The sequence below is a fragment of the Triticum dicoccoides genome, chromosome 3A (assembly GCF_002162155.2).
Source record: "Triticum dicoccoides isolate Atlit2015 ecotype Zavitan chromosome 3A, WEW_v2.0, whole genome shotgun sequence".
Lineage (NCBI taxonomy): Eukaryota > Viridiplantae > Streptophyta > Magnoliopsida > Poales > Poaceae > Triticum > Triticum dicoccoides.
The window spans coordinates 442,665,772-442,685,484 of record NC_041384.1 but is presented as its reverse complement, the minus strand read 5'-3'; the positions used below and the strand labels follow the sequence as shown (position 1 = coordinate 442,685,484).

At 49.8% G+C, this 19,713-nt stretch overlaps 1 protein-coding gene across 1 annotated transcript; it reads right to left on the bottom strand.

The window, feature by feature from the left end:
• Positions 1 to 289: 289 nt before the first annotated feature.
• LOC119268482 (auxin efflux carrier component 3a-like) lies at positions 290 to 3,830 on the bottom strand. The gene is made up of 6 exons (XM_037550135.1): positions 2,502 to 3,830; positions 2,136 to 2,412; positions 1,192 to 1,277; positions 898 to 1,055; positions 664 to 740; positions 290 to 570 (listed from the first exon to the last, which is right to left on the bottom strand). Exons 1-6 carry the CDS (start codon positions 3,616 to 3,618, stop codon positions 498 to 500), a joined length of 1,788 nt encoding a protein of 595 aa, XP_037406032.1. The 5' UTR covers positions 3,619 to 3,830; the 3' UTR covers positions 290 to 497.
• Between the last annotated feature and the right edge of the window lie 15,883 nt (positions 3,831 to 19,713).

Genomic DNA, 19,713 nt, shown 5'->3' with positions numbered 1-19,713 from the left:
ATATGGAAACTCTGTCAAGGACTGGTTGGATGGGATCATCTTGGTTGTTTGTCCATGTGAAACGCGCCCCAAGGCAATGTAACTCGACGAGTTCGAGATTTGCCGCCCAATCATTGAATGCCTTCATTATGTGAGGATGGGTTGAGATCAAATTGATCTTATCCGACGGGCTACGGATTCGGTTAAAATCCTCAGTGATGAGTACCGGAATCGGTGATGCGAGAACTTCAGAGCTAATTAAGCTAAGAAATTTTTATGGCTGACTTGATGTTAATTTTAAGCTATGATATATGTATAACACGGTCTTTAATCCTGAAACCCGAAATAAGTAAGCAATGCCATAAATGCCGGCCAGCTTTGTGATCCCAACGGATTTTCACAGGCATGTGACCCAAAATTACAAGCCATGCGTCATCCATGGACTAAGCTTACAAGTATGATCTGGCAGTAGTACTAAAACTTCTACCTCTGCTGTGTGTTTTCAGCAGCACCATTGATCAGTGTACCAGTCCAAGAAGGGCGTAGTAGGCCAATGTAATCGGAAGAGCTATCAGCATGCCAAAAATTACGCTGTGAAATAAGATTTACAAACGGTTAGAAGGTAATCCCAATGCGAAACTTGGCAATGCATCAACATTTACTGTAGCTGGTGATCACACTCACGCAGTGCTCAGGATCTCAGGATGGACATTGTATTCCTTGGCGAAAACAAAAGGTACAATCCCTTGTGGTAGAGCCGCCTGCCAAATTACTGTTACTTTTCTACACACACGCACGCAATTACTGAAGCAAGGGGATTGATGATTAACAAAAAGCAGCACATGCAAAAATAAAAAATCACCTTTTCACGTGTATGCATGCGTGGTGTTTTTTTAGTTGGCATGCGTGCGTAGTTACCTGAACAATGGCGACCTTGAGAAGCGTCCCACGTAGACCGACGGCAGCTGACGCGGCAGCAGTGACGGCAGGGCCCGCGAGGAAGCGGACGGCCATGGAGGCGACGGCGGCGGAGTTGCCGCAGGCGATGATGCTCGGCTGCAGCGCCATGAACAGTCCTGCCCAGGGAGAGGTTGACGGTGTTATGCATGCATGCGGGGTGTGGGCACGAGGGCGACGGGGGGAGGATTAATTGCGGTGCGACACGGTGTAGGGGTGGGCGGAGACAGGAGCACAAGGGGCGTGGGCACCCACCCAGGCTAAACATGGCCATCCCCAGCCCAGCGTCCGAGAGGATGGAGATGGACTTCTCGACCATCGTTGGCATGGAGACGTGCCACCTGCGATCCATGAACATCACCCATGCATGCGTTAGATCGGATAAGACGATATTGTTAGCCACTATACAAGATATAAAAATGTACTAGTAGTAACAGGCTAACAGCCATGATTAGTATAGTGATGATGATTAGCCTAACCAAGCAGTTGTGCAGTAGTACTTGTGCAGCCGTGCACCGTGCAAACTTTCAACCTCATTATTGGTGTCCGGACGATCTACAGTTCAAGATTGGCGCTGGCCGGACGGCCCCCCGCGGCAACGGCGGATTGCTTGGCCCGCCAACACCACCGTCCGGGTACGTAGAAGCTCCTTTTCGGCTATCCCCACCGGCAGAAAGCTCCTACGCCGCACAGTTTTGCTGCCTCCTCCTTGTTGAAGCAGCCTACCATGCTATCGCCAAGAATGTCGATAGCATCGCGCATCTCACGCCAGACGAATCCAAAGCTAGATTTTACACTGGCCAAGTGGCAAACGATCCTTGCCGCCTCTCCGCTGTGTTATGTAAAATCACACAGCCTGGCCAACTTAGGGCAATGTATAATAATGACATATGGATACAGATGCCTCATAATAAAAAGTAGTTTGAGATATTTATATAGATTTTTTCTTCCCAATGCAAGCTACCACTAGGAGGCCTCATTACTCCCCAAACAACCGCCTCCTATAAAGGTGCTCCATCTAATTTTTTTTTCTGATATCCGATCGTACGTGGTCTACGGGGCATCACACTGAAGTTATGCATTGTACATACCCTTAAAATGTGCCAGTAACCCCGCAAAAGAAAAGGTGCCGGTGTACGTTCCTACTGGTATGAGGTGACGCATACCACGTGAGTGGAAGGAGAACCGTACGTACGTACCGGAAGGCGACGAGGGACCAGGTGAGGCCGATTAGGCTGGAGTACGTGTTGGGGTTGCGGATGAGCTTGCGCCACACCATGATCAGTATGAGCCGTGTCATCACGCTCGCCGGCGGCATTTGGTGCTGCCGCGCCCTCCCGGTTTCCGCTCCGTCCTCATCGCCGGGGCTGGAGTTCAGCCTCGGAGTCAGCCTGTCCGGCCCGGCCTGCACCGCGTCGCCGTCGTGCTCCACTGCCTTTCTGCCTCCCCTCGCTGCCGCGGTGTAGCTCCCGTTCTCTACAAGTTGCTATGTCGTTTACTCTTGCTTGCACATGAAACCCGTGAAGTAGTGATGGACGTACTATGGCATTAATGTCGAGACGAACCTTTGCATGAGCCATTCTGCGGCGGGTCCGCGGGGACAACCATGCGGATTTCCTTGGCGGCGGCATCGAGATGCGCTGCGCCTGTACCGCCGCTGAACACCGGCAAGCCGCTTACTACTTCTGAGACGGGAGAGGCGCTGGAGCTCCACACGAACATGTGCAGCTCCTTGGCATCATGGTTGTGCTGCGCTCCGGCGTCTGTCATGGCTTGCTTTGGCGCTGCCGAGTGCTCGTCCAAGTTGGACTCCCTCGGCGTCGGCCCCTGCGACGACTGTAGCGAGTAGTGCTCGGAGGCGCCGAAGCTCGAGCCGTCCACCCTGGCGGGCGGCGCACCACCGACGACGGCGAAGAAGTCCGCCTGGTTCAAGTTGGAGCCCCGCGGGGTGGGGTTCTGCGACGAGCTCAAGGAGTAGATCTCCGCGCCCGTCAGATTTGACGGCCGCGGCGTCACCAGCAGCGTCGACCGCCTCGACACCGAGGACCGGCTCACGGTGACGTGTAGCCGCCCGTCCGCCGCCACCTCAGACTCCGCCTCCGCGTGGCCGCCCTCCAGCGACACCACGTCGGGGTCTACATGCAGCGACACGATGGACGCCGCGGTGTCGGGGAACTGGTCAGCGATTAGCAGGCGAGCGGCGCGGAACTCGAAGAGGAAGAGCAGCAGCGTGTACCAGATGATGCACTGGAGCACGACAATCTGGACCATGAGCGAGCCAGCGTAGGGGCCGTACATGGCTATGAGCAAAGGTATCCCCATGACGAGCGTGTTGGGCAGCGTCGACAGCGAGAAGAGCGTGATGGACCAGTCCAGCCGCGGCACCCAGGCCCGCCGCGAGGGGATCAGACGCGAGCACACGGCGAGCAGCGCCAGGACGAGGAGCTTCTGCAGCGTGTCCGCGGCCAGGAAGCGGAGGTTCATCTCGTAGGGGTCGTTGGTGGAGATGAAGTGGAAGGAGAGCAGCGGCACGGCGAAGATGGCGACGAAGCGGTTGATGCCGGAGCACTGGTCGGGCGTGAAGATGCCCCACCACCTCACCGAGCCGTACGCCAGGATCATCGCCACGTAGAGCGGAACCACCGCCGCCAGGACTGTGTACAGGTCATGCAACGATATCATCTTGCCGCCCGGAGGCAGCTTATGGCTCGGGGTTTTGCTTCTGCCTCCTCGCAGTGGAAGGTGCGACTTGTGAGTTGTGAGAGTGGTGTTGAGGGGAGCAGCGGAAGAATTAATTTGGGTCTGGGTTTCTTAGCTAGGTCGATCTGACCATTTATATGGCATCAGGACGAACGAATGTGGTTTGAGAGGCGCAGCCCCACCCCCGAGTCCGGGAGCGGTTTCTCTGTCCAAACTCTAGTGCAAAATCTCGATGAGAAACAGCCTAGCCGCGCAGCCCAGCGCACCGGCTGCCTCGGGTGCTATTCAGTCCTTCTGGCTCGATTACCAAGAATCACTGCCCGGAAAATCAAAATCACAAAAGAACTCATCTCTTTCTTTTTTAGAAAAGGAGGATGTAGCCCCGGCCTCTGCATCTGGATGTTGCATGCAATCATTTTATTAATTATTCACAAAGACCATACAAAGTGATACATCAATAAGCCTCAAGTCATCATCTTGGCAACACCGTTGCTACACCTATTCCCTTAATGAAGGTGTGCCGAATGTCCGGGCCTAATACCAAACAGACATCGCACGAAAGCCTAACATCTAAAGCCGGGTGTCCCATCCAAGCCACTACCTGGATTGGGTCCCACACCGATCTGGCACACTCCCAGTGAGCACTGCACGCTACAAGGGCCATCACCTCCATCATCCCTCGGTCCATCCTCAGAGCAAAACTGAAGCACCAACCTTGCCAGGCCTCTTTGCCATCAACGCCACCATGACGCCACACAGCTTCCTCCTCCTGCGCGAGTCCATCTCCGCGCATCAGACACCGAATCTCCACAGCGCCACGCCGCCGAGATCCGCCATCATCGATGTGTAAGATGAAGCACCGCTCCACCAAAGACGTCGTTCTCTGGTCCCTCGAGCCCGTGTGCACCTCCAAGAATGACGCCCCCAAGGAAGAAACGACACCAAAGAGCCGCCGTCATCCGATCTACTGATCTAGGGTTTCCCCGGAGGTAGAAGAGAGTGGCTGAGGGAGTCCTGGATTAGGGGGTGTTCGGGTAGCCGGACTATACCTTCAGCCGGACTCCAGGACTATGAAGATACAAGATTGAAGACTTCGTCCTGTGTCCGGATGGGACTTTCCTTGGCGTGGAAGGCAAGCTTGGCAATGCGGATATTCAAGATCCCCTATCGTTGTAACCGACTTTGTGTAACCCTAACCCTCTCTGATGTCTATATAAACCGGAGGGTTTTAGTCCGTCGGACAACTTCATCATACAACAATCATACCATAGGCTAGCTTCTAGGGTTTAGCCTCCTTGATCTCGTGGTAGATCTACTCTTGTACTACCCATATCATCAATATTAATCAAGCATGACGTAGGGTTTTACCTCCATCAAGAGGGCCCGAATCTGGGTAAAACATCGTGTTCCTTGCCTCCTGTTACCATCCGGCCTAGACGCATAGTTCGGGACCCCCTACCCGAGATCCGCCGGTTTTGACACCGACATTGGTGCTTTCATTGAGAGTTCCTTTGTGTTGTCGCTTTTAGGCCCGATGGCTCCTTCGATCATCAACAACGATGCAGTCCAGGGTGAGACTTTTCTCCCCGGACAGATCTTCGTCTTCGGCGGCTTCGCACTGCGAGCCAATTCGCTTGGCCACCTTGAGCAGATCGAAAGCTACGCCCCTGGCCATCAGGTCAGGTTTGGAAGCCTAAACTATACGGCTGACATCCGCGGGGACTTGATCTTCGACGGATTCGAGCCACAGCCAAGCGCGCCGCACTGTCTCGATGGGCATGATATAGCTCTGCCGTCGAACAGTGCCTTGAAGGCCGCACACGCATCGGTTCCGACCATTGATTCGGAGCCTACTGCGTCGATCGAGGATTAGCGGTTGGACGCTGCCTCAGGGGATGCGATCTCAGAGGCGATCGAGCCGAACTCCAGCCCCGCACTCGGCATGGCCCGTGACTCCGAGGAGCCGGATTCCTTTCCGAACTCCGAGCCTCCCGCGCCCTGCCGATCGAATCCGATTGGGCGCCGATAATGGAGTTCACCGCCGCAGACATCTTTCAGCACTCGCCCTTCGGCGACATCCTGAATTCGCTAAAGTCTCTCTCTTTGTCAGGAGAGCCCTGGCCGGACTACGGTCAGCAAGGATGGGACTCGGATGATGAAGAAATTCAAAACCCACCCACCACCCAATTCGTAGCCACTGTCGACGACTTAACCGACATACTCGACTTCGACTCCGAAGACATCGACGGTATGGACGACGATGCAGGAGACAACCAAGAACCAACGCCTATAGGGCATCGGACAGCCACCTCATCTCACGATGTGTACATGGTGGATACCCCTAAAGGAAGCAACAACGAGGAAAACGGGGATGGAAAGAGGGATCGATCTCTCGAAAAACAATAAAAGCGTCGGCGTAAACGCCAACCCAAGCCCCGCCTCGATAAAGACCCAGCCATAGAGCAGGATGAGCCGGTAGACGACGAGCATGCCTTAGAGCAACCGTCCCAACAGGACAACCCGGATAGAGAAACCGAACATCCCTCCCCCGACGAAAATGGCATTCCAGACGACCTTACGCCGGACAAGCCCACGAAGCAGAAGAACCTCTACAAACGGCTCGTTGCAACCGCACGCAGCCTGAAAAAGCAGAAGCGGAAGCTAAAAACTACGGAAGATGCACTCAGGATCAGGTGGAGTAAAGTAATCAATACCGCAGACAAATACGGCGACAGTCGCCGCACTAAAAGCTACCCGAAGAGAAAGCTACTGCCTGAATTCGACGAGGAGGCCTTAGAGCCCTCACATTCCAAAAGTGAGAAAGCCACACGGTCGGATAGACGACCCCGTGGCCAGCATAAAGCGGCAAGCAGCGCCGCACTTAAGCCGGCATGCGACCCACTTAAGGATTCACATCATGGCCCAGCCAGGTCCATTTACGGGCCAAGAAAGCAAGCTCTCGTAAGCAATGCAATAAAGCCATTATCAGAATCCGGCAAACCCAAATACAGGGGTGCCGCACACCCCCTATGTTTCACCGATGAGGTCCTGGATTATGAATTTCCAGCGGGATTCAAACCCGTAAACATAGAGGCACATGATGGAACAACAGACCCTGGAGTCTGGATCGAGGATTATATCCTCCACATACATATGGCTAGAGGAGATGACCTCCACGCCATAAAATACTTACCCCTCAAGCTTAAAGGGCCAGCCTGGCATTGGCTCAAAAGCCTTCCTGAAAACACAATCGGAAGTTGGGAAGAGCTCGAGGACGCTTTCCGAGCAAATTTTCAAGGGACCTATGTCCGTCCTCCGGACGTAGACGATCTTAGTCACATAACTCAACAGCCCGGAGAGTCAGCTCGGCAATTCTGGAATAGATTTCTTACTAAAAAGAATCAGATAGTCGACTGTCCGGACGCTGAAGCCTTAGCGGCTTTCAGGTCCGAGACGAATGGCTCGCCAGACACCTCGGCCAAGAAAAGCCAAGAACAATGGCCGCACTAACAAGCCTCATGACCCGCTTTTGCGCAGGAGAGGACAGCTAGTTGGCAAGATGTAGCACCAGTGACCCAAGTACATCTGAAACTAGGGATGGAAACGGAAAACCGTGACGCAATAAGGACCGTCACCGGACTAAGGAAAAAAGTCCGAAGAGCACTGCAGTCAACGCCGGATTCAAAAGCTCACGATAGAATCAGAAAAAGCCGCCCCTCCAAGATAACAGGGACGACCTATCCAACCTAAACAAAATCTTGGATAGGATATGTCAAATACATAGCACTCCCGGAAAGCCTGCTAACCATACCCACAGAGATTGTTGGGTTTTCAAACAATCCGGCAGACTCAACGCCGAACACAAGGGGCTCGACACACCAAGCGAAGACGAGGACGAACCCTAAAAGCAGAGTACCAGGAAACAAAAGAATTTCCCACAAGAAGTAAAAACAGTAAACTTACTCCACATAACAAAACGTGCGGCGCCCATAAAGGTACGCGCCCCACGGCCTGTCCCAAAGGAATCCCGCCACTGGTTGTCAAAACCAATCATCTTCGATCGTCTGGATTATTCTAGAAGTATCAGGAACCCAGGCTGGACTGCCCTGGTACTCGATCCAATAATTGGCGGACTCCAGTTTTCAAATGTCCTTATGGACGGTGGCAGCGGACTCAACCTGATATATCAGGACTCAATCCGCCACATGGGGATCGACCCAAAAAGAATTTGCCACAGCAAAACCTCCTTTCAAGGAGTAACGCCAGGTCCGGACATCCATTGCATGGATTTTCTCCGGCTCGAGTTTATTTTCGGCTCTGCCGATAACTTCCGTCGCGAAAAGCTGACTTTCCACATCGTCCCATTCTCAAGTCGCTACCAAGCACTACTGGGACGCGAAGCTTTCGCCTGCTTTAACGCAATATCGCATTATGCATCTCTTACGCTTAAGATGCCCGGTCCACGCGGCATCATCTTCTTAAAGGGGAAGCAGTGAGAACACCTCCCCCAAGCGGAGGATTGTGCGGCCGCTTTAACAGCCCCACAATATAATGGCTTCACCAGCCAGAACATCGGAACAGGTCATTAAGACCACGGACACGGATAGACGAGTCAGGCACAAAAGTATCGTTGATAAAGGCTTAGTGGCCATATACCCCTGTACTAGGGGCTTCACATGTATAAAATAAGAAACAATAAAGCTCATTTTTTCATATTTTACTTTACACTTTGTTTATTTCATATAACTTTTGTTCGGCACGCCCCTTTTTCAACTTAGTTGCTCTCTTTTTACAGATAACGTCGTGTTGTGCCCGTCCAGGATACGGCACAACGGAGACACAGGCGCAGACGTGCAGTAGGGACCCGTTCCAAGGATTCTTTTCAGATTAAGACCCTGCGTAAACCTTTTTTACTGTCTCTTGTTGATACACATCCCCTGGTTCTATGACCAAGGAGGAGGCTGGCGTCTTGGCATGTGGCCACGTCAGAATTCTTGCGCGTACCTGGACACTAGGGGCTTATACCTCAGAGCGTTACCTTGCCCGCTCTCATAAAGACCGAATACCTTAGGGAGTGTTCGGCGTCGCGAGTTTGGCCTTATATGCATCAGCTCCGAGTCATGATTTTGGTCAAATGTTGGGTTGCCCGGCTCCTGTGTTCAGCCGCCTTACGTTCCACTCTATCGGCTAAGGCGGCATCAGGAGAACTACTGCGATTGTGCCCTGGTTCGGCCAGGCGAGCACCTCAGTAGAGAAAGCCGAAAACCGACTGTCCTGATATGGCGTGAGACTGGTCAACCACTCGATGACTCTCCGGAATATGTAGGATTCCTCCGCATTAACGAAGGGCCGTTTCCCGGCCAGGCACATATGCGCCCCGAATTCGGGCGAGCGCAATCGCCACCAGGGGCTACCTAAATAGTCCCATTGTCAAGCTCCTATGGCTAAGTGAAAGTGTTAAAGCATTATAGTCTGGTTGCCTAGCTCGCTGCGCTATCACCTCCTTTGTAGGACCAAGACGTTGGATTAAGTGTGAAAATGCGCCTTCTGCGAGCACCCCCGCACTATGTGCGTGGGGGCTGAAGCCAACGACTGCAATCTTTCAGATTTTGTATATATATCTTAAAACGGCCGCACAGGAGGTGTTCCAAATACTTGAAGGCACAAGTATAAAAGGCTACTACAATTCATCACAATATTGCTTTATAATTACATATGCTATCAGAACATAGCATCCTTCGAGCACTGCGCCTCTATTACACGAGCGCCTTCAAGGATTTCCTGAAAATAGTGCTTGGAGGGTACTCGGCTTTTGTCCGAATCTCGGGATGCAACAACGGTACTCTCCATCTCTGCCTAGTATGTCTTGACACGGGCAAGAGCCATCCGTGCGCCCTCTATGCATGCTGACCTCTTCATCGCATTGATACGTGGCACCGCATCAAGGAATTGCTGCACCAAGCTGAAATAACTTTTCGGCTCCAATCTCCCCGGCCACAGATGACCCATGACGTACTTCATGGCGAATCTGGACAATCTATTCAGTTCGGCCCATTGAGCCAGACGATCATCCACTGCTAGTGGACGCTCTGGATTCTGGAACAGTGACCAGAAAAGCCTTTCCACTTCGTGATCTTCTTGATCTCGAAAGTATTCGGTCGCATCAGCAACACTCGCTGCCAAATCTAGATAGGTGTCCTCCGCACTCCACATCCGGTCTAACGGAGCAAACTTCGGATCGCAAAACTTCCTCCGCAGCATAAAGGGCTTTCCAGCCGCAATCTGTCCGGCCTGACGCAGCTCCTCCTTCGCAGCTCTCATCGCAGAGCGAGCGTCCTTGGCATCAACAACGGCCTTCTCTAAGTCCGTCTGTCTCGCCCGGTCTTCTTCCTCAAGAAACTTGCAACGGTCAGCAGCACTTTTTAACTTCACGGCCATCTCGGCCATCTCCTTCTTGCTTCGGCAGTGAGCAGCCTGTTCGGCTCTCAGCTCTTCAAGGGCCTTCTCGGCAGCCGCATCACTTTTCCTGGCTTGTTCCTTAGCTCGGGCAAGTTTCGCCCAAAGACTCTCCACGGCGGCCGCACCATCTGCGTCAAGCACACACATTGTAAGATACTGGCATAAAGCTTCTCTTACCAGATGCCGCCCGAGGAATTGCATACCTTGAGCCTCATCAAGCCGCTCGTTGACGAGCGCGATGTCGGCATCTGCCACGTCAAGTTGCCGCTTTAGTTCGGCAAAATCATCAGTTCGGCTCGATTCCGGACACTTCGCCACCTGTATACAAAGGCGACATTTTAGACCTGGGATTATGATCCTCTGCGCGCCGTCAATTTTGACAACGCACAGAGTCTCAGGGGCTACTATCTACATAGGGCGCATCTTGTTTATGCGCAACTGACAAAGAAGTACATTATCAAACGTACCTCAAAACCTGTCAGTAAACTTCTGACGGCCTCATGCAATCCGCTTTCCGCGGACGAAATCCTTCCAATCACCGTACCCATCAATGCACGGTGCTCCTCTGAGATAGAAGCTCGCCCCAGTAGAATCATCAGCTCCTCCAACCGCGCATCGGACGGTGCCGGACTCGTCCTATGACCTCCATCGAAGGCCGGACGCGGAGAACCTTGGGGGGACATATGGCCACCTTCCACCCCTGCCGGATTCGAAGAAACCCTCCGCGACGACACCTCAGGGTCGCCTGCCTCGCCAGGCGGTACGGCAGGAGGAGGCGTTCCACTCTCCATCATCTCCGGAAGAAGATCCCCCGAAGACGAGCTCTGCTGAGAAGGGCTGAGGTCCGAGCTACAAAGTAAAATTTCGGTTAATCTTCTCAGATAAAAAGCAAGGATTTCTCTCATCCCTCTAAAGGAAAATCTTTCTCTACTTACGGCTCGCTGGAGGGCTGATCCCTTTGAGGGCATAGTTCGGCCGAGGATATCCCCGGCGTCGGACCCTCTGACGAGGACTTTTTCCCCCGCTTTGAAGCCATGGTCTCCGGGTCGTCAAAGGCGGCCCTCTTCTTCCCCTTAGGAGAGGAATTGTCGGTTCCTCCCTTCGGAGCAGCCTCCTTCGAGGAGGCCATAGTTTCCTTGTCCTCCCCCTCACTTCCCTCCAAAGGTCTTGAGCCATAATCCGAAGTGAGGAGTAACACGGAGGAACGCTAATGTGGAGGATGGACTCCGGAGCTAAGTCATGAAATTCCAGCCCATAATAGAACATCAGCCCCTTCACGAAGGGATCCATCGAGAAGCCTAACCCCCGAAGGAAGTGAGACATGAACACTACACTCTCACCGGGCTGGGGACTGGGAATAGCCTGCCTTTGAGCAGGCAACCTATGCAAAATTTCGGCGGTCAAGAACTTAGCCTCTCTCAACTTTAGCACATCCTCCTCCGTGACGGAGGAGGGCATCCATCGGCCTTGAAGGTCGGAACCGGACATTGTCGAAGGTCCGAAGCGCCTGGAATCTGGAGCCTAGGGTGTTGGAACTCGAGGCGACAGGCAAACTTGTTTTGAGATTGGAGAAAAGGAGTAAGGCCCTGGTCTCTTTATAAGAGGTTGAATACCAGGAGCCCTCCCCGTAACCGTTTGGGACTCGCCTTTAATCGAGAAGACATACTAACGGGCATGATTAGGTTACCCACGTCCGTATTGATGAGAATCCCGTAAATAAAGGGGACATGATCTCTGCTTTGACAAGACGTGCCAAGGAAACCGCCTCGCAAAACACGCTGAGGTGGAAAAGTGAAAATGATTCAAATAAAGGCTTGGCCGTAGCGTGATGTCACGCTACGGAATACGTCAGCAGATTAGATTTGTGTTAATATTATTCTCTCTGTGGCAATACGTGGAAACTTATTTTGCAGAGCCGGATACTACTCTTGGTGTTTACAAACTTTTATGAAGAATTTGGAGGAGGAACCCGCCTTGCAATGTCGAAGACAATCTACGCGCCGGACTCGTCGTCATTGAAGCCTGGTTCAGGGGCTACTAAGGGAGTCCTGGATTAGGGGGTGTTCGGGTAGCCGGACTATACCTTCAGCCGGACTCCAGGACTATGAAGATACAAGATTGAAGACTTCGCCCCGTGTCCGGATGGGACTTTCCTTGGCGTGGAAGGCAAGCTTGGCGATGCGGATATTCAAGATCTCCTACCATTGTAACTGACTTTGTGTAACCCTAACCCTCTCCGGTGTCTATATAAACCGGAGGGTTTTAGTCCGTGGGACAACTTCATCATACAACAATCATACCATAGGCTAGCTTCTAGGGTTTAGCCTCCTTGATCTCGTGGTAGATCTACTCTTGTACTACCCATATCATCAATATTAATCAAGCAGGACGTAGGGTTTTACCTCCATCAAGAGGGCCCGAACCTGTGTAAAACATAGTGTTCCTTGCCTCCTGTTACCATCCGGCCTAGACGCACAGTTCGGGACCCCCTACCCGAGATCCGCCGGTTTTGACACCGACAGTGGCCTTGAACCTCTCCTCGGCGTTGACTTCAGGAAGGGAACGACGCGGACAATGTAGCCATCGTCGGCCTTGGCAATATCCAATAGCAGGTTTTCACCCAAATATGATCAAAGACCTCCATCTCTCGTGCACGGGTCGCCGCCATCCTGGATAGCACGGATCTGTTCATGACACACGTGTACGCAGCGATGCTATAGTTTGTTATGAGCATTTTCCACAACCACCCACATGTAATTTCTTGTATGTACGCATATTATTATGTATGTGTATGCATGCATATTCTTATATACATCATGTCTTATTGTAGATAAATACTACCTTATCGACTCTGGATATCCCAACAAAGTTGAATATCTAACACCATACAAAGAGCACCGATATCACGTACCTGATTTGCAACAACACCCTTCCATGGGGAGGTATGAGACATTCAACCATCGTCATTCTTCTCTGTGAAATGTTGTCGAAAGATCATTTTGTGTTCTCAAGATGAAATGGCGTATTCTCCAAGGCATACCACGGTACAAACCGGAGACCCAAAAGATGATCATCACTGCACGCTTGTGTCTTCACAACTACATTCATGATAGCAAGTTACGTGATGATAAGTTTGACAAGTTTGACAATGATGCATACGTGCGACCTCTACAGCCGTTTACAAGTGCCAATGCTTTACCACCTGAAGATGATGGTCGTTACACGCGAAGCTATTGCTATCGGTCTTGTACCTTGAGATCATCCATCTATTTGTAGTTTGCAACTCGCTATTAACCTGTAATATAAAGCACTATATGATATTTTCAACTCTGGTTCTAAATTGTAATATTAAGCACTTCATAGTATTTGCAACTCACTTTTATATTGTAGTATTATATACTTTATGAGATTTGCAACTTGTTTTTGTGTTCATATTAGACATGAAACTGACAGAAATAACCAAGTGTTATCAATTCATCACTCACTTCAATTTAGGAGCGTTACAGACATTTCAATAGACAACTTATACGGCAATCACATGCTAGAATCACAGAAAAGAACTGGATAGACGATTCTATGGGCAGACGGTTCTGTAGGCGGTTTCACAGAATCAAATTCTGGAGAACTATGAAGCAAAAAGAACTGGCCCTAGAACCGGAAACCACAAGATGCACCGTGTGCAATAGCATTCTAATGGTTGGGGCGCCACCCTGTGGAGCCGTCTGAGAGGAAGTTGGGGCGGTGCCAGGTGGGATGCGCACCTTTCACTCACCTGTTTGTACCATCTAGTGTTATTGTATTAGACTCAAAGTACATCGATATGGTAGTATGGATATGTGCAAGTTGGTGACTGGAATAATAGGACAGAGCTATGCAACTCATTCATAGAACGGATGAGCCTTAGAAGGAAAAACAACGACATCACAGATATTAAGAGGCTTATATGAACGAAAATCATTAGTTTTATAGCTTAGAGGACTGATTACATACAGTAGAGAGTATATGTCAAAGAACAAATCAACAAGAGCAATGCGTGGAACGGCCCATCAACTGGTTTGCCTGATGTGCAACATCCTAATCCATGAGTGCCATCTCTCCTCTATAGAGCAAGTTAGTAACTAAGCAGCTATGCTAATAAGTTGCTAACTTAAGTTCCTGTTGGCAAATGTTCGTACTGTTTCAGAAAACCTTGGAGTAGTTGATAGGAGTTCATTTGTTAATTTCAAACATTCCATACTACATTGCCAAAGCTAAAACTTGAATCTCTAACACACTGACAATCCTTTCAGTAATAAGGTATGAACGAATAAGCAGCGAACAAATATTTCCTCGTTATATCAAGACAACGGACTCATTAGTTACCATGGTAGAATGCAAGAAAATTGTCAGCGTTAATTTTAAGTTAATAGGAAAAACATACAAGTCATCAAGATTTTTCTTTCTTTGTGAATTGGCATGTCAAGCAGGAGTGACATGACAAACTAATAAACATGTATATAAAAATGCAGGGTAAGCTAAGGTTAAGAAACTAAGGAACACTACTAACCAAGTGTATGATTATCCCATGATGGAACATATGTTGAAGCATGAGTTCCAGGGTTAAAAGCCGATGTTTTATCAAGCATCACTACACACCAGGCATTATGATTAGTCCAAATACATACTTATGTGAGAAAAGTTTTAAACTAAGCAACCCTGAAACATTTACTAACCATCTTTTAGTTTAATTGGAGTTGAGGAAATGTTAAAGTGTGATCTCTTAAGTAAGAACGAGTAATTGATTATGCATTGCAGTATCTCTGAGCCCTACAAACATGTGATGATTATTAATAGCAACACATGGTTTGGATAGATAGAAGTGCACTAAAACCCTAGATATCCCTAAAAGTCAACATGGCTCGATGGCCAGGACACACACAACATGAGAGAGATAGAGATAGATAGATAGATAGATAGATAGATAGATATAGAGAGAGCAGATAGCAGAGAGGGAGGTGCAAAAAAGGGTTTGATACCTTGACGTGAAGTATCCATGTACTTGTGACTATTGAGAACATGCGGACCTAGTTCACGGAGCAAAGCAATCCTCTCGTGCTCTAAGGAAATATCTTTGCTATGTATACAGACACCTTGTATGATGGCATCGCATAATTCATATATAAGAATTAGTCTTGTAAGTATTAAGTAGCTCAATAATATGTTGGCAATAAAATTAGTTGGTATATACAATTGAGAAGTACATAATCTCTTATAGCACAAAGCCATAAAAAATCAGCATGCACTGAAGCCCAGGCACAAAGTAAAAATGTTATAATTTCAAAAGGTTAATTTAGTTTTGGTTTGGGTGCTTAGGTATAAACAATGCACCATCTTTTCCACACACAAAAACATTAACCATTATGCATCCAATGTATTGACATCTCAGCTGCTCATTCTTTTCTGAACATTTTTGAACTAGTTGGGAAGTACTCAAAATCTTGAAGCATAAAGTCGCGAACATCCTAGACACAAAATAATCATGCACCAAAAATACTTCGATACAAACCATGTATGATATGACACTAACTCCAAATCCTTCAAGCAACCGTCCCATGTAGAGAAATGATGACTCATGTGGATTAAACACAACCAGCAAACATGAAGCTCGTAGTGTGACGAGAAGAAAAAGGGCAGAAAATAAGCTTGGGAAACATGTGGGTGCATCATGCCATACATTCGTGAAGGAGATGGTGAGCCAACCGATGATGTTTAGAATCGCTGCAATTGTTAAACATTGAAAATTAAGTAGGCAAGTCCATTAGGCTATTATTAGATTATAAAAGAATAGAACTTCAGTGTAGTCAAGCATTGTTTTGTTGCAACTTGCAAGCATATGACATGAACAAAATGCCTAACTTTTTTCAAAAAAAATCTTCACCTACACATTTTCTATAAAACCAACTTCTCTTCTCTAATTATCATATCAAATGCCACACGCAACTAATTACATAAATCATGAGATTCGAGACTAATATAAGGTCAACTCCTAATTTTCATCTGAGCAAAGGGTCAAGATCTACTCACCCCTTTTCCGCCCAATGTGCTTGGCCATCTGACCGCTAGCGATGGCCCTGGCCATGGCGCCGATGTTGGATGATACGTCTCCAACATATCTATAATTTTTTATTGTTCCATCCTATTATAGTATCAAATTTGGATGTTTTATATGTCATTATATGCAATTATATATCATTTTTTGGACTAACCTATTAACTTAGTGCCCATTGCCGACTGCTGTTTCTTTTGCATATTTTTGGCTTTTTAGGAAATCAATATCAAATGAAGTCCGAACGGAGAAAAAACTTTGGATTAATTTTTTCTGGACCAGAAGAGACCCTAGAAGGTCCGCGAGAAGGCCAAAAGAGCCACGAGGGAGCGACAAGCCCTAGGGTGCATCCCGAGGCGCCCCCAGGTTTGTGGGCCCCTCGTGGCACCTCTAACCCAAATTCCACCTCTATAAATTCTCAAATATTCCCTTGACATCAGAGAGACACCTGGAATACTGTTTTCGCCGCTGCAATTTCCAGAACCACAAGATCCCATATGGAGGCCTTCTCGGATACGCTGCCGGAGGGGGAATCGATCACGGAGGGGGAAACGATCACAGAGGGGCTCAACATCAACCTTGTTGTCTTTCCGATGATGCGGGAGTAGTTTACCACGGACCAACAGGTCCATAGTTAGTAGCTAGATGGCTTCTTCTCTCCCTTTGATCTTCAATACAATGTTCCCCTTGATGTTCTTGGAGATCTATTCGATATAATGCCTTTGTGCGGTGTGTTTGTTGGGATCCGATGAATTGTGAGTTTATGATCAGATTTATCCATGAATATTATTTGAGTTTTCTCTGAACTCTTTTATGCATGATTACTATAGATTCGTTTTTCTCTCCGATCTATTGATTTAGTTTGGCCAACTAGATTGATTTTTCTTGCAATGGGAGAGGTGCTTTGTAATGGGTTCAATCTTGTGGTGCTCAATCCCAGTGACAGAAGGGGACATGTGTTGGGGAATGGAATAATTTCAAACAATTTCCTACGCACACGCAAGATCATGGTGATTGAGGGAGTCCTGGATTCGGGGGTGTTCGGGTAGCCGGACTATACCTTCAGCCGGACTCCTGGACTATGAAGATACAAGATTGAAGACTTCGTCCCGTGTCCGGATGGGACTTTCCTTGGCGTGGAAGGCAAGCTTGGCGATGCGGATATTCAAGATCTCCTACCATTGTAACCGACTTTGTGTAACCCTAACCCTATCCGGTGTCTATATAAACCGGAGGGTTGTAGTCCGTAGGCAATCAACTCCATATAAAACAATCATACCATAGACTAGCTTCTAGGGTTTAGCCTCCTTGATCTCATGGTAGATCTACTCTTGTACTACCCATATCATCAATATTAATCAAGCAGGAGTAGGGTATTACCTCCATCGAGAGGGCCCAAACCTGGGTAAAAAACATCGTGTCCCTTGTCTCCTGTTACCATCCGGCCTTGACGCACAGTTCGGGACCCCCTACCCGAGATCCGCCGGTTTTGACACCGACATTGGTGCTTTCATTGAGAGTTCCTCTATGTCGTCGCCTTTAGGCCCGATGGCTCCTTGTATCATCAACAACGATGTAGTCCAGGGTGAGACTTTTCTCCCCGGACAGATCTTCGTCTTCGGCGGCTTCACACTGCGGGTCAATTCGCTTGGCCACCTTGAGTAGATCGAAAGCTACGCCCCTAGCCATTAGGTCGGGTTTGGAAGCCTAAACTACACGGCTGACATCCATGGGGACTTGATCTTGGACGGATTCGAGCCACAGCCAGGCGCGCCGCACTGTCTCGATGGGCACGATATAGCTCTGCCGCCGAGCAGCGCCTTGGAGGCCGCACACGCATCGGTTCCGACCATTGATTCGGAGCCTACTGCGTCGATCGAGGATCAGTGGTTGGACGCTGCCTCAGAGGCTGCGATCTCAGAGGCGATCGAGCCGAACTCCAGCCCCGCACTCCGCATGGCCCATGACTCCGAGGACCGGATTCATCTCCGAACTCCGAGCCCCCCGCGCCCCTGCCGATCGAATCCGATTGGGCACCGATAATGGAGTTCACCGCCGCGGACATCTTTCAGCACTCTACCTTCGGCGACATCCTGAATTCTCTTAAGTCTCTCTCTTTATCAGGAGAGCCCTGGCCGGACTACGGTCCGCAAGGTTGGGATACGGACGATGAAGAAATTCAAAGCCCACCCACCACCCACTTTGTAGCCACTGTCGACGATCTAACCGACATGCTTGACTTCAGCTCCGAAGACATCGACGGCATGGACAACGATGTAGGAGACGAACAGGAACCAGCACCTGTAGGGCGCTGGAAGGCCACCTCGTCATACGACATATATATGGCGGATACTCCAAAAGATGGAGATGGCGATGGAACAGTGGAGGGTGACGCCCCCAAGAAACAGCCAAAGCACCGGCGTCAGCGGCGCCGCTCTAAATCCCGCCAAAGCAAAAACGGTGATTCCGGCACGGGAGATAATACTACCCCGGATAGCGCCGGAGAACACCCACCTCAGCAAGATTCGGCACAGGAAGATGGAAAAGCCAACCCTCATGAGAGAGCGGCAGACCGAGAGGTCGAGGATGATAACTATACGCCTCCCTCCAAAGACGAGGCAAGCCTCGATGACGACGAATTCATCATACCATCAGACCCCGCCGAACAAGAGCGTTTTAAACGCAGGCTTTTAGCCACGGCAAGCAGCCTCAAGAAAAAGCAGCAACAGCTTAGAGCTACCCAAGATTTGCTAGCTGACAGATGGACTGAAGTCCTTGTGGCCGAAGAATATGAACTCGAACGCCCCTCCAAGAGTTACCCGAAGCGTAGGCCGCTACCCCGATCAGAGGAGGAAGCACCTACATCACCAGCGCATGACATGGCAGACCGGCCACCTCGCGGCCGCGACAGAGAGGCCTCTCGGCCCTCCACCCAAGCCATGCCCCGACGCCGCTCAACTAAGGCACGGGGAAATGCGCCCGACCTATGAGACATACTGGAGGATAAGGCAAGACAAACAAGATCGATCTACGGATCATGCAGGCGCCCTATGACATGTGACAATGATCTTCACTCCGGATACAAATCCAGCCGGGCCGAACACAACAGACATAGCTCTTCCGAGATGCGTTATGATATAGCCCAGTACAGAGGCGCCGCACACCCACTATGCTTCACGAATGAAGTAATGGATCATAAAATCCCAGAGGGTTTCAAACCCGTAAACATCGAATCATACGATGGCACAACAGATCCGGCGGTATGGATCGAGGATTATCTCCTTCACATTCACATGGCACGCGGCGATGATCTACACGCCATCAAATACCTCCCCCTCAAACTTAAAGGACCGGCCCGGCATTGGCTTAATAGCTTGCCAGCAGACTCAATCGGTTCTTGGGAGGACCTGGAAGCCGCATTCCTCGAGAACTTCCAGGGCACTTAAGTGCGACCGCCGGATGCCGACGACTTAAGCCACATAATTCAGCAGCCAGAAGAATCGGCCAGACAATTCTGGACACGGTTCCTAACA